The sequence below is a fragment of the Giraffa tippelskirchi genome, chromosome 8, assembly GCF_054371585.1.
Source record: "Giraffa tippelskirchi isolate mGirTip1 chromosome 8, T2T-mGirTip1v1.2.pri, whole genome shotgun sequence".
NCBI lineage: Eukaryota > Metazoa > Chordata > Mammalia > Artiodactyla > Giraffidae > Giraffa > Giraffa tippelskirchi.
The window spans coordinates 127,921,293-127,936,472 of record NC_137282.1 but is presented as its reverse complement, the minus strand read 5'-3'; the positions used below and the strand labels follow the sequence as shown (position 1 = coordinate 127,936,472).

The window sequence follows — 15,180 nt, the reverse complement described above, 5'->3', positions numbered from 1 at the left end:
GCACTAATTGGTCTGCCGCCTCTGTTATTTTAGTCACACAGACTGATCCTGAGTTGTCACGGTGCCACTGGGAGTAGCTGTGTGATTCATGTGTGGGGGGAGGGGCCTCCTGACCTGCGGGTTCTCTCATTCTCCAATCCCTGCTTCTCACAGGAGCCACATCATTTTCTGACTCTTCCTTGGGTCCCTCTTTGGCAGCAAGCAGCAGCCCTGGGAGCCCTGAGTGCAGAGACGGCGCTGATTAAACCAAGCCTCTCTTCTCCCCTCTTCGCTGAGGAGAGCTGCTTCCCCTTCACCTCCAGCCCCAGACCACAAAGCACAGAGGACACACAGCAGCAGCCCCAGCACAGAACCACACAGGCGTTAAAAATATGTTTGTCTTTAATGATCCAAGGTTCTGCAAGACACACTGATACCCAGAATTGGGTGGAAATACAGCATCTCAGCGGTGCTGCTGACAACCTGGGGGGAGGGGCTGGATGCTGGCTGGAGACCCCTGAGGTGGAGTCAATTCCAACCTCATGGGAAGCCTCGGTGCCCTCTATATCTCCATGGAAACCAATCTAGTACTGGGATGGGACCCTAGGGAGCCCCTGTGAGCATCTCCAAGAGGTATTTCCCATTAAAAACAACCACAGGTTCCCTCCCCCACCCAAAGCTACTGCCCAGCTTCTCCCTCCGCCCGCCAAGATAGAGGACATGGAGTGACCACGTAAGGACAAACAAAAGCAACTGTGCCTCCTGTCAGGGAAGAAAACAAAGGATGGGAGAGGGTGGCAAGGTGTCTAGGGCAACCAGGAGAGCCATGATCGCCAGAGGACTGAGTGCCACCCAACCCTGGAGGACCGTGTTACGGGGAGCCACCACTGCTGGCCATAGAAAGCACAGGTCTTCAAGGCTGCATCCTCCCCTTCTAGAGCTGCCCAAGGTTTGCACTGAGAGGGGTGGGACACAGGCTCCACAACCCCAGGAAGCAGTCACACCCACCCCTGGACATGCCACCTGCATCCTAATCAGACGGGGTCCACATGCTTCCCTTCCCGGCCTGCAGGTTGGTCAGAGGTGTGGGCTGGGAAGAACTCCAGGGAAGGACAGGGCAGGGGAGGAGGCAATCTTCTCCAACTTGGCATCAAAACAGAACAAGTTCAAGGAAACAAAACTTTGATTTATATAGCAGCTGCTCGAGCCAGCTCACAACAGTGGGCCTCCTCCCTCTCAGGGTTTGCCCAATAAAAAGCTGGGCAAGGCAGGGGCACGGGCGCCCTCGGGGTGATGCACAGAACTCAGAAAAGTGAGTGTGTTCTACAGGCGAGAACAGCAGAGCCCGAGCCCTGCTGCCCCCGACATGTCCCCCACTGGCCCCAGGTGCCCTGACCTCGACCTGCTGCAGGAGCTGACGGAGTCCTGTCCTGGCAGGGGAGACAGCTTCCAGGCAGCGCTCCAGGGAGGGAAGTTCAGAGTGTCCCACAGAAGGAACATGTGTCCTCTAAAGGCTCCAACTGAGCTCTTCAGAGGAGCTGGAGGGGCCACCTTGGGAACGACAGGGAGTTGGGCAGGGTGGGCGCGCCCCAGGCCCTCAGGCGCTGTGCGTCTGGATGAAGGAGAGGACGTCCTCCTTGGACAGCTTGTCCGGGTCCTGGGGCTTCTGGGATTCGTGCACACGGATGCCATCCCCCCACTCCCAGAAGAGCCGGCCGTAGTAGCAGATGCTGGGGGGAGAGGGGAGGTCAGAGGCTGCACCCAGGGGAATAGGACCAAGAGACCCCCGCCCACCCGGCACCTGTGGTGGGAACGATTCCCTCTGGCAGCCAAAACATACCCAGTAAGCCCCGCTCTTCCTGCCTTCCAGAACCCGCTTTTCCCAACAACACTTAGCGTCTGCTGCTAACAGCGTCCTATCGGATCCTCTAATTACTGATGTTCCTGGCTTATCTGTCTGCTGCTCTAACAGAACAGTATTAGTGTGGTGGCACTAATTACAGGCACATTAGGGCTACTGCCGCTGTTGAACCATGACCAAGAGTCTGGCAAACAGACACGGGGTCCGAGAGCAAGGCTGTGGGCCTCGCCACGTTCCCACGCCCGGGCCAGGGTCGGCCCCTCACACCCAGGACGCCCACCAAACCTTCACAGCCAGTCCTGACGTCACCCGCCTCTCCCTGAGCTCACCGCCCAGTCCCAGACACACCCTGCAGAGACCACCATCCCACCCACGGGGGAGGCCCCTGCCTGGGCAGCAGTGGGTCTCAGGGAGCAGGTGTGCCCCAGGAGGCCGGGCTGGCATCCTGGTAGGAGTTCCTGGGGCTGCTGAGGGGGCAGGCCTGGAGGAGGCCTACTTACTGAAATGGAGCAATGGCATCTGCAGGGAGGTCAAAGGTAGAGTTCTTGGTTTTCTTGTTGTAGAAGAACTTCCTCTTGAAGCTTTTGCTGAATCCCATCGTCCATGGCTCTGATGGGAGGAAGGAGAGAGAGGCTCAGAAAGGACAGACAAGACCCCTGGGGGATGGGTCAGGCCTGCCTCCCTGGTTCCTCCATGCCCTCTCCCCCAGACAGCAGCAGAGAACGCCCGGGAGGACACAGCCCTCATCATCAGCCCAAAGGGGCTCCAGGAGGACGCCTAGGGTGACTACTCAGCAACCCAACCTCCCACCAGGGCCCCATCTCTGGGACCCTGGCAGAGGGAACAGGATTCTGTTAGCCAGAGGGAAGAAGATTCAACAGGAGATACAAATGGCCAGGTTTGTCTTTCTGGATCTGCCACTGCCCACGGGGAAGGCCCTTCTCCTGCTGTGAGGACACCATATGTACATATACAAGTTGGGCCCCACTCTCCAGCCCAACCCCCAGGACCACCAAAGACACAAAAGCTCAGGGAAGACAGTCCCCCTCAACATGCACCTAGCTCTGCCCACCTCAGCAGGAAGCCCTGAGCTCCGGCCCAGGCAGGGTCTGGGCCAGTCACCCTGGCTGAGGGAGGGGCTCATCACCCACCGTTCACCGTCCTGACGATGTAGAGGCCAGTGGGCACAAAGTGCCGGTCGTCCCGCCCTGTGTAGCTGAGCTTCGGGGTGCCACTGGAGCCCTTGATGATCTTCATTTCTAACCTTGATTTTCCCGAGCAGGCGTGCAAACAGGAAGTGTGTGTGAGAGAGAGCGAGTCCTGACGTTAATCTCTGACTAATGTCAAAACCAGCCGACTCAATACTTGAATCTTGGCTCAACGTAAGAGACTGAGGCAGAAACTTAAGTTGCTCCAGGTCACACAGTGGGTTGCTGGGTTTAGAACTGAGCCTCTGAACTCTCAACTGAGCAGTGGAGGCCAGGCAATGGCACACGCCTCTGCTATGTTGCTGCTGTTTGCGGGGTGTCAGGGTGACACCAGTTGGGGTGAGATCTGAAACCCCAAGTGCCACTGCCCTTCGGTTCACCAGTCACGGTCTCAGTGTGGCCACTAAAGAGTTAATTAATTCGGGAACACTGAGACCAGGTCTGGCTCCAGTGGCCACAGCAGGCACACCCAGGACGAGCCCCCCAGATCCGAGCACCCCACACGATGGCTGAGAACACGAGGAAGCACTTAGACCCCTCAGCCCCCAGGCTCAACCCTTCTCGGCAGCAGGGGCTTGGATTTACAGTGTTTCAGGCAGCTTGCGCTCTGCCTCTCATAGGGACAATCTTAACTGTTACAGCATCAATGAGCCCGTATTTCTGCCTGACTTGCACCCACCCTGCTTCCTCCTGACGGTGCTGAATCCACTCAGCCGGGGGCCACTCAGCACTGTGCCCCCAACCCATCTCTACAGAAAAGCAGAGGAGGAGTCCTGGATGCTGCCACGCACCCCACCCCACCTCATCTCAAATCCTGAGCTCCCTGGCTGAGCCACTCACCTAACAAAAATCTTCTCCATCTCCTCCAGCCGGTACACCTCCTTCACCCTGTGGAGAGAGGCGCAGAGATGACGAGGCCTTCCCGGGGCACCTGTCTGGGCAGCAGGGGGAAGCAGGAGGCTGCACCTTCAGGCCCCGCACCACCCGGCCCACCAAGAACAAGGACCCCAGCCTGGCACTGCCTCCACAGACAAGCCCTAGGGTTCCCAGCTGCCAAGCACCCTGGAGCCTGGCCCAGGGCAACTGGAGAGCAGAGCCATGGCTGAGGAGGACAGGAGGGAGAGGGAGGTCCGGAGGCGACATCCCTGTCAGTGTTCCAGCCCCACATCACCATCACGAGAGGCCAAGACACTAAAGGCCAGGCCTTGTCCAGGTCTGTCTACATGGATTTTAGGCCTTCGGGTAGCAGAGTTACTTCCAAATCGTCCTAACAGGCCTGTTTCCATCTCGGGTGAGGAGGCCCCCCACCCCTGGGGGCCGCTGAGCACGCCTTTGAGCCACTACTGGGTAAGGTGCCCGAGACTGAGCAACCAGATCCCACACAACAGAGGCAGGGTCCCTAAAGCAGCTTCTCAGGACCTGGCAGACAGGACATTTTAAAGCACAAGAAGAAATTACTTTTTTAGACTTTCAGAAGACTTCTATAAAGTGCATTCTTAACTACTGGATTTAATTCTAAGTCAATTTGTATTAAAAAGAATAATGAAGATTATTTTTTCAGTCTCTAGACACACGAAGCCCCAAAGATAATAACATCAGACCTTAGCCCAGACTGGAAAAGTCTGTTCTCCATCTGTCTGCTCCCTGACTGTTCTTATCCTCCTCGCCTCCCACAGGGCCTGGACCTTTCATATCACCTCACATGGCAACAAACCGTGGCCGCCTTTCCATGCACCAAGGATCCCATTACGTCAAACCACCCTTCTCTTCAAAACCCTTCACGTTCAAAAACTCCCATTCCCTCAGCACCCTTTTCTTACCTGAAAAAAATGAAAAGGCCAGGGTTGATATGCTAATGATACCCAAGCACGAATGTGTGGCTCACAAGGTGTGTGAGCGCCCTCAGAAGCACATGCATCTGAAATGAGAACACCTGAACCCCGAGGAATGAATCTCTCCTGTGGAGGTTGGCCTGCTGTGACAGGCGGGACCGGGAGATACTCTGGGGCAAGCGGGCACCTCGCCAGGACCCCCAAGCACATCACTCATCAGTGGCAGTCTGATCTCTAACGCTGGCCTGGCCTCCCCTGAGTCCTCTCCCACCTCACAGGACAGGGGGGCAGGCACTAGCCAGAAAGAAGCAACGGGGAAGGAGGATATGGCGAGGAGAGGTGATACACTCACCTGATGGGATTCATGTCAGGCCGACTGGGCTTAGAAACAGCTTTCACAAATTTCTCAGCAAGCTGAATCCTACAATCCAACAGAGTCTCTCAAAGGCAAGTTAAGGGTACCTCTACCAGGACCCCTGCCCCCAGAGCATCTTCATGGCACCGGTGGGAGGACACTCCTGAATCTGCAGCAAAGCGGCTCTTAAGAGGCGGCACCCACGTCCCCCTTGAGGCCCCCTCCTGCCCTTCCCCACCAATGTCATCAGGGAGGCCCGCTCCCCCCTTTGGATTCTGACCTCTAATTTTACTACATCTTGGTTGGTATTCCTCAAGTGTAATTTCAGCTGTGCTCAGTCACCTCCAGCAGAACTTCAAGTCCATCTTAATTGTAACCGTCTGCTCCTTCACCCCATACCACTGATCCCCCAGTGCACCCACTCAGATGAGCCAGCTTAGGAGTGATGTCAGCGCATGGCGGTGTAAGGGTGTTCTGTAACTCCCTTTAAACAACTGATTAGCATCCATCCACGAACAAAAGTGGGAGTTGTGGGACCCAGGTGAACTGACTTAGGTGGGGCCACCAAGCACAGAACACATTCTTCAGGGGAGAAGACACTCATTCTCCCCACAAGCACCCTCTTGCTCAGCCTTAAAGCAAACATCACGCCTGATCTAAACAGCGGCAAAGTGGAGTGTGCTGGTATCTGTGAAATCAAGGGCAAGCCCTGATGAATGAAAGTGCCAACACCAACTTCTCACCCTGCCCTTGGAACCAGCTAGTGGGTAGAAGAGGGAAACTAAGGATGTTCTTAAGCAGAGAAGACCTGAGTGAGGAGCCAAGCCACAGAGGCCGCTGCCATAGCGCTGCCCTTGCCCACCTCCCCCTCTGTCCCCCAGGGCCCCGGTCAGACCGTTGGTTAAAGTGCTGCTCCCGCACGTCACTGCCATTCAGCACGAGGACATCAAGGATGTGGATGGCACTTATCTTCCGCTGGGCCTTCCCCTAGAAGGACAAGGACACTGCCCACCCTGCCAGGCACTGGCCTGGGGCCCACTCCGCCCAGTGTGGCCTGCTGGCCTCTGTTCTACCTAGAGCTGGGGGAAGGGAGGTGCTCTCAACACATTTCTCTCACCTCCCTCCCAGTTGATGCTCGGCACCAGACTGGCCCAGGCTTCTGGGCAGACAAGAGATCTGAGGTGCTAGACCAGCCCCCTTAAATCTCAGCCCTAGTGAGACTGCTGCCACGGTGCTCCAGCAGGAGCCGGCTTCTCGCTTTGCCCACTGCTCCCACTGAGTGTTCTGAAAGTTATGTGTATGGTGGTAATACCCAAAGCTCAAGGGAGATAACAAGTTGCTTCTTTCCCAGGGGATCCTCGGTCAGTAACAATCAATAGCTAAAAACTACACAGCAGGTTGATTAGGGCCTTTGCTACCCAAAGATGATCAAGATTTCCTACACAGAAGGAGACTGTGAGCCTTCCTACCTGAATATACTGTGGCTTAAAGCAACTATTGGAGGAGGAGGAATAATTACAAAGCCTTCATTGGGCCCTGGGCCCTGTCAACAAACACATACAGTGTAACCCAGTTAACTCGGAGTGGCGGGGGGGGCGGGGCGGTGAAGGGCCAAGCCCAGCTGTGCCTCAGTTCCCTAGACGGCAGAGCCACAACACGTGAGCAGAACCACCTCTGACCTCCCCTTTCAGCTCATGGACAATCTCCACAGAGAGCAGAGTATCCCGGGGTAGCTCTGTCTTCAGGTCCAGCTTGACCCAGCGGTCTGACTGGCGGCCATCCCACGTGTAGATCTGAGACTTCTATGGGCAGAGAGAAAAGGTCAGGTCAGGCAGAACAGAGACTGAGTGGTGAGAGGCTCAGTTCTCAAAAAGGCTTTCAGTTGGTGGCTCCAAGCTGATGGGGCTGGAAATGCCAGAAGAAGAGGTCTGGAGAAAGGAGCTGGTGATACTTCATACAGGACAGTGTTGTCCTCCGCTGCCTCAGTGGAAGAGGAGTGCTCTGACTCAGTCCCGCTGGGGGGAACGGGCTCAGGCACCATTCAGGAGGCCTGAGTCCATGATCAGAGGCCCTCAGGAAAGATCCAGCTTGGTGTATGTGTGAAGAGGGTTTAGTGAAGGATCCAGAGAGCAGAGTGGAGAGGGTGAGGAGAGAAAATGAGAAAATGAGAGAGGACACAGAGAAAGAAGTGAGGAGGAAAGGAGAGAGAGAACTATACAGGAAGACCAGTCAGAGTGGGAGGAGAGAGCGGTGAGGACTTTACCCAGTTAAGATACAGAACTGCCGAGGCTTTCCCTCACCTCATGTTAGACTCCAGAGGCACCAGAGTAAGGATAGGTGGTGTCTCTGCAAGACAGGGGTTACAGGGGTGCGGGCAGTGCTGCAAAGAAACGGCTGCAAGGGCTCAAGCCAGCCAAGCCTGCTGACCATCCTGCTACCCCAGGAGGTGCCACATCACCAGGAAAGAGGCAGGGTTTCCTTCAGCAACGCACCAAAGTGAATAAGCAAATACATGAGTCAATGAAAGAATGAATGACACATGGGTAACTCAGAGGAAGAAAGGAAGGGAAGTTTCAAGAAATACCTTCCCTGGGGTCAAAGCTCCAGCTCCTCAGTGCCAAACAAACGCACCAAGTGTGGCAGGCGGCTGTCCAGGTCCCACCGACAGACAGCACGGTTCCACCATCCAAGCCGGGTAGGAAACCAGCTGCAGACTTACCCCCAGGCCGATGAGGAACTTCTGCTCGCTGCCAGACACCATGCAGCGGTAGTCGAGCACCGGGCGGATCTTCTCCAGGGTCTTGGCAGTAAGCAGCGTGGGCTTATAGCTGAAGATGTCAATCTCAGTGCCCTGCAGCCCCGGGTCAGAGAAAACACGGCTGGGTTGGGGGAAGGGACAGGCGCTCAGTACGGGGGCCTGGGGGGTTGAGGGCAGAGGGTTAGGGCAGGCTGGGGGGGACAGGAAGCACTTGCTCTCTGAAACATGCCCCCTGTTTTAGCTAACCAGGAACAAACTGGGAGCTAATTCCATCTGCTTGGAGTGTTCCTTTAGGACCTATTAGAAGAGGCTGGAAAAGGAAAGAACACCGAGTCTCTGAGTACAGATCGATTTACCAGAGCTATAAGGAAATGTCACCAGAATATAAAAGCCTCCCCTTCAATAAAACTGGAAGCAAAGACTTGCAAGCAAGTTGATGTGAAAGCAGTTAAGTGATCTCTCCACCTGCTTCAGAAAAATTTACACATGCTGTTTTTTTGAGGCCATCATGAACCTCGTTTTCCAGTCCCTGACCTGCACAACAGCTCAAGATTTGAGCCAGATTTAAATGAAGCCCAGGGAAAAGCTGGAATTCAGGTGGTAGGAAAACACAGGGCAGAAGAGTTCTGGAGACCACTCACCAGAAACAGACCAGGGAGCCTAGGTCTGGGCCGCTCCACTATGGAGCTCTCCTGGCACCCTCTCCTGACCCTCTGCCCAGCTCCCGGCCTAAGGTCATCTCACACTTCATGCCTCCCCTGCAGGCACACGGCACCCTGAACTTGCCGGGGAGGAAGAGCCAGCACCGCCCTTGGGGCAGCAGGAACGCTGATCACAACACATCTCAGGCCAAGAATCCTCACACAGCCTGGTGGGCTCTGTGGGAACTCAACACCCTCACCAGAAGTCCCCACCTGTAGAAGGTCTCAGCCCACCCCTGAAGCCCACGTGGTACCTGCACAAGCCCCCTGGAGGCCAGGCACCTGGGGGTCTCAGTGATACCACCTCTTACCAGGCCTCTCTAACTCTATTGTCACCAGACACCAAGCTTACCTGGATGAGCTCGAAGAACTTAGATTTTGGGTCTGTGGAAGAAGGAGCAACTCGAGCCTGGTCCGGGATCTGAAATGAGAGAGCAAAGAACTTTGGTTTTCAAGCGCACTTTTGATCAAGGTTGTGTGTGAGCCTATGCATAGGCTCAGAATGGGCAAGAAGAAATGGCACCCAAGGAAGCTGGAAAGGGGGACTGGGGTGGCTAATTCAGTCACTGCTCCCTTCCAGACCTTGTGGTAACACTCCTTCAAAGCCATTTACCTTTCTCTGGCACTCTCTGTGGTCAATACTGCTACCCAGGGCCACCAGCAGGAAACTGAGGCCTGTTCACCCACCACCCTTGTCCTTTCTGACCAGTCTGCGGGGCTATACTAGGAGTGAAAGAGCCAAGGAAGTAACTCCCAACAGTGCTGAGACGTCCAACTCTTGAGTGCTGTGGGGGCCAGCCAGGTTGGGAGTCAGTCCCAGTCTTCTTGAAAGCTTCCCTGCCTTGGAGCAAAACTGGGTGGGGGGGACACTCACCCCCCAGAGCTGGAGGCACTCTTTCCGGATCTCTGCCTGCCGAGGCTCGATCAGGGTCCTGGGAAAACGAAGCCCGTAAATAACTGAAACCTCTGTACAAGGAGTGTGCCTTCTGCACACCCATCAGAACCCCAGGGAGAGGAAGTCGTGTGAATGAACGTGTGCATGCCCACATGAGGCCAAGCTGCCATTACCCAAGGTGCTTGTAACACTCACACGGCTCTGCCTCCGGGAGGTGAGAGCAAAAGGGCACAGAAAACGAGATGATCTCCTTGTTCAACCACAAAGGGAAGGGAGGAGCCACCCTCCTGACCACCCTGGATGGCAGGGTCCCCAAACATCCTTCTTCCAATTACCCATCAGAACATACTGGTTCCTTCCCCGACACAGGCCACATTAAGTCCATCCCGTGGATGTCACCATGCCCGAGAAAGCTGAATTAGCTTCTGCTCACCCCCTACCAGACGTTTTCCTTGACCAGTCCTCCCTCTCCTCGCCTGATCACTCTTTATGTCTCCTGAACATTAGATATTCTACACATGCCCCTCTACATTCTCTGATGCACTGGTTAACAACTTTTCCTGTATCCTTTGCCTGGGTTACTCTTATCTGTCCAAAGACAATGGCCGAGGTTCATGCCATATGCTTCTTTGGCATCCTTCACAGAATACGGTAAAGTATGAGATAAAAAAGTAGGTATTTTTAAATGTAGAAATGAAGTAAAAAGCTCGGGTTGGGGGATGGGGAACAAAACATAAAGATCTTCCCTTGAAACAGGTGGATTCTGGAAAGGGCAACACTCACGTGTCTTGCACAAAGGCACGGATTTTGGCCAGAGCTTTGATCTGCAGACTACAGTGGCTGGAATAAAATTAAAAAAAAAATTTTATCTCAGAAGGATTACCAAAAAAGACAGCCTACGGTCATCAGGACAGAGAAGTTTAGCCAAGCAGTGGCCATCTATGTTTGGGGAAGGGCTTAAAGTCAAAAGAACCCCTTCAACCACACCCTTAAGGTACAGTTACATGGGACCTGATGAAGGCTTAGCGTAAAGCAGAACTGAGTCAAACCCACCAGAGACTCAGATCCCAAGCCCAGCCAAATGGAAGGCTCTGATCTCATCCTTAAAAATTTGAGGAATTCCCTGTGGTACAGTGGATAAGAATCTGCCGGCCAATGCAGGGGACATGGTTCGATCCCTGGTCTGGGAATATCCCACATGCCACAAAGCAGCTAAGCCTTTGTGCCACAACCACCAAACCCAAGCTCGAGGGCCTGCAAGTCGCCCTGAAACCTGTGTGCCTGGAGCCCGTGCTCTGCAACAAGAGAAGCCAAAGCCACCGCAACGAGAAGCCCGGGCACCTCAACAGAGAGTAGCCCCCTCTCACCACAACTGGAGAAGGCATGCTAGCAGCAACAAAGACCCAGAGCAACCAAATAAATTATTTTAAAAAACCCAAAAAACTGAAAGCCGTAGTGAAATGGTGTTTTTTGGCTGCATTGTGCAGCTTGCAGGATCTCAGTTCCCCAAGCAGGGATCCCCAAACCTGCAACCTTTCAATTAGAGTCCTAACCACACGACCACCAGAAATTCCCTGAACTGATTCTAAATGAAGCAACAACACAGTCCAGACCTAGATCAACTACACACTAAACTGACTTACCTGCACTAAGAGCCACCCTTACTACCTTAGCCTCCACGACTTGTAGAGACAAATTTTTTCATTTAAAAAGTGAGACATGATAAAGCAAGAAAATGTGACTCACTGACAAGAGGGAAAACAGTTCAACAGAACAAGACCAAGAGATGATCCAAATGTTGAAATTATCAGACAAGACCTTTAAAATAACTGAAAAATATGTTAAAGGATCTAGTGAAAAATGTATAATATACTTAAAAAGATGGAAAATACTGGCAGAGATATATAAAAACTATATTTTTCAAAAGCAAAAATTCTAGAAATGAAAAAGAGATAAATGGTATTATTTATTAAGCTAATTTATAGAAGTATAGTTGATTTACAATGTTAGTTGCAGGTATACAACATAGTGAATCAAATTTTTATATATTATACTCTATTTAGAGTTATTATAAAATACTGGTTATATATCCCTGTAGCTTATATATTTTACACATAGTAGTTTGTACCTCTTAATCCCCTATCTTTTCCCTCCCCTCCTCCCTCTCCCCACTGGTAACCAATAGTTTGTTCTCTAAATTTATCAGTCCATTTCTGTTTTATTATTCATTTTTGATTCCACATATAAATGATAACTTATCTATCTGACTGATTTCACTAAGATCCACTGCTCTAGGTCCATCCATATTGTTGCAAATAGCAGAATTTCATTCTTTTTTTTTTTTAATGACTTTGTAATATTTCAGAGTGAGTGTGTGTGTGTGTGTGTGTGTGTATATCCATCAACAGTGTACTAGGGTTTCCTTTTTTCCACTTCCTCATCAACATTTGTTATCTGTAGACTCTCTGATGATAGCTATTCTGACAGGTGCAAGGTGATCACATTTAATTTGCATTTCTCTGATTATTAGTGATGTTGAGCATTTTTTCATATACCTGTTGGCCATCTATATGTCTTCCTTGGAAAAATGTCTATTCAAGTCTTCTGCCCATTTTTTAATTGGGTTGTTTTTTACTGATATTGAATTTTATGAATTATTTATATATTTTGTGTATTAACCCTTTATCAGTCTTATCATTTGCAAATATTTCCTCCCATTCAGTAGGTTATCTTTTCATTTTGTTGGTTTCCTTTGCTGTGCAAAAGTTTTTAACTTTAATTAGGTCTCATTTCTCTATTTTTGCTTTCTTTGCCTTAGGACCTGATCTCTCCACCTCTAAAATTTCTCTTTATCAGAGTGTTCTGCCCTTGTTTTCTTCTAGATTTATGGTTTCTGGGCTTACACATAGGTCTTCAATCTATTTTGAGTTTATTTTTGTATATGGCGTGAGAAAATGTTTTAATTTCATTCTTTTACATGTAGCTCACCAGTTTTCCCAGCATCACTGTCATAGAGACACAAAGACACAGAGACCGTTTTTTTCTCCAATGTATATTCTTACCTCCTGTGTCATAGATTAACTGACAAAATGTAAAGGGAAAATTTTGAAAGCAGTCAGAGGATAATGGACACGTGACACACTGACAAAGTGTATCCCTGTGACTAGTTTATCCCTATGACTAGTTTATCATTATTACTAGTTTGCGAGTTTTTAATTATGAGTAGATGTTTAATTTTATTGAATATTCTTTCTGTATCTATCAAAATTATTACATTATTTTTCCTCTTTATTCCTTTAATACAGTGAAGTACAAAAAATGGTTTTCAAAAGGTACACAAATCTTGCATTTTTAGATAAATTCCAGTTGGTCATGAGCATTACTCTTATACACTGCGAAATTTACTAATTTTTTAAAAATTGTATTTATTTAAAATTTTTGGCTGTGCTGGGTCTTTGCTGCTGTGCAGGCTTTTCTCTAGTTCCAGAGAGCAAGGGGCTACTCTCCAGCTGCGGCTCCTGGACTCTAGAGCACGGGCTCAATAGTTGTGGTGCACCTGCTTAGCGGCTCCGGGGCTTGTGGGATCTTCCTGGATCGGGGATCAAACCCATGTTTCCTCCATTGGCAAGCGGATTCTTTACAACTGAGCCACCAAGGAAAGATTTTTATGTATAGGCTCATGAGGGGTATTAATCTATAAATGTGTAGTCTTTTGAAGTTTTGGTGAGATGGTTGGATGGCATCATCAACTCAATGGACATGAGTTTGAACAAACTCTGGGAGACAGTGAAGGACAGGAAAGCCTGGCATGATGCAGTCCATGGGGTCGCAAAGAGACACAACCGAGCGACTGAACAACAACAACAAATATATATATTTAAATGCTATCAATTTCCCTTTATTAGTCCTTTTTAAATTCCTTTAGGTATATATATAAAGGACATATATATTTATCTATTCATCTGTCAATGGACATTAAAAGACATTCAAATTGGAAAGGAAAGCAAAAAATTATTTGCAGAAGATATGGTTATATATGTAAAAAATCTTAAGGAATCTACCAGACTACTAGAACTAATAAGTAAGTGAAGCATTCACACAAAATATGTAGTCAATATACAAAAATCAATTGTATTTCCATATACTAGTAATGAACAATTAGAAAATGAAAATTTTAAAATACCATTTACATACCCATAAAATTCTTAGAAATAAATTTAACAAAAGATGTGTAACATCTCTATACTGAAAACTATAAAACTGCTGAGAAACATTAAAGAACCTAAATAAAACTTCTAGATGAAACTTCTGACTGATATTCTAGTCAGACTATTTTCATTACTTTAGTACAGTAAAAGTTTTTAAGAGCAACAAGAATCACCAACAAAAATAAAAAATTGATAAATTGGATTTCAGCATCAAAATTTAAAACTTCTTGGCATCAAATTGAAAAGGAAGAAGTAAAATTATCTCAGTTTGCAGATGACATGATCTTTTATGCAAAAAACTCTAAAGATTCCACAAAAAGCTGTTATAATAATCAGTCACATTTCTATACACTAACAACAAACAATCTGAAAATTAAGTTAACTACTCCATCTACAATAGCATCAAAGAATAAAATACTGAGGAATAAATTAAATCAAGAAGTGAAAGACTTGTACACTGAAAGCTGTGTAACACTGCTGAAAAAAATGAAAAGAGATAGAAATAAATGGAAGGGCATGCTGTGTTCATGGACTGGAACACTTAATATTGTTAACATGACAACACTACCCAAAGCAATCTACAGATTCAATGCAATCTCTACCAAAACCCCAATGGCAGTTTTTGCAGAAATAGAAAAACTCATCCTAAAAATCATGGAAACTCAGGGGACCCCAAATAGCCCAAACAATACTGCAAATGAAGAACAAAGCTGGGGGCCTCACATATCCTGAGGTCAAAACAACTTACTACAACACTATAGTAAAAAGTATGGTACTGGCATCAAGACCAATGGAACAGAATAGAGAGCTCAGAAATAAACCCTCACATGTACAATCAAATGATTTTCAACAAGAGTGCATTCCATGGGGAATGCATATAGATAGTCTTCAACAAATAATGTTGGGAAAACTTGATATCCACATGCAAAAGAATAAAGTTAGACACCTACTTCACATTACCTATAAAAATCAATTCAAAATGGATCAAAGACCTAAACATACGAAATAAAACTATAGAACTTTTCTCTCAAAAGAAAACACGGAGAAAAGCTTCACGACACTGGATTTAGTGATGGATTTCTTTAATGACACCAGAAGCACAGGCAATAAAAGAAAAAATAGATAAACTAGACCATATCAAAATATAAAACTTCTGTGCAAAGGGCATAATCAATACAGTAAAAAACAAAAACAAAACCCCACAGAATACAAGAAAAAATTTTCAAATCATACATCCAATTAAGGGATTAATACCCAGAATGTATTAAGAATTCCTATAACTAAACAACAAAAATCAAGCAAATCAATTTAACAATGGGCAAAGGGAGGTCTGTCCAAGATGGCAGAGTAAGACCCTGAGCTCACCTCTTTACATGGGACACC

General features: G+C 48.9%; 1 protein-coding gene across 8 annotated transcripts in view; it reads right to left on the bottom strand.

Moving 5' to 3' along the window:
- Positions 1–363: 363 nt before the first annotated feature.
- The window catches only part of CMTR1 (cap methyltransferase 1), a 53,518-nt gene continuing 38,701 nt past the window's right edge, over positions 364–15,180 (bottom strand). For 3 of the 8 annotated variants that reach the window (XM_081520532.1, XM_081520534.1, XM_081520533.1), the window contains exons 14-24: positions 10,373–10,429; positions 9,569–9,626; positions 9,047–9,115; positions 7,955–8,086; positions 6,915–7,037; positions 6,131–6,222; positions 5,233–5,301; positions 3,889–3,936; positions 2,992–3,104; positions 2,341–2,449; positions 364–1,709 (exon numbers count right to left, since the gene is read on the bottom strand). In XM_081520532.1, the coding sequence (XP_081376658.1) occupies positions 1,577–1,709; positions 2,341–2,449; positions 2,992–3,104; positions 3,889–3,936; positions 5,233–5,301; positions 6,131–6,222; positions 6,915–7,037; positions 7,955–8,086; positions 9,047–9,115; positions 9,569–9,626; positions 10,373–10,429 (1,003 nt within the window). In that variant the 3' untranslated portion in view covers positions 364–1,576. Of the gene's footprint in view, positions 1,710–2,340; positions 2,450–2,991; positions 3,105–3,884; positions 3,937–5,232; positions 5,405–5,515; positions 6,223–6,907; positions 7,038–7,954; positions 8,087–9,046; positions 9,116–9,568; positions 9,627–10,372; positions 10,430–15,180 lie in introns of all 8 variants that reach the window. The other 5 variants (XR_014062197.1, XR_014062198.1, XR_014062196.1 and 2 more) reach the window with 4 other exon arrangements.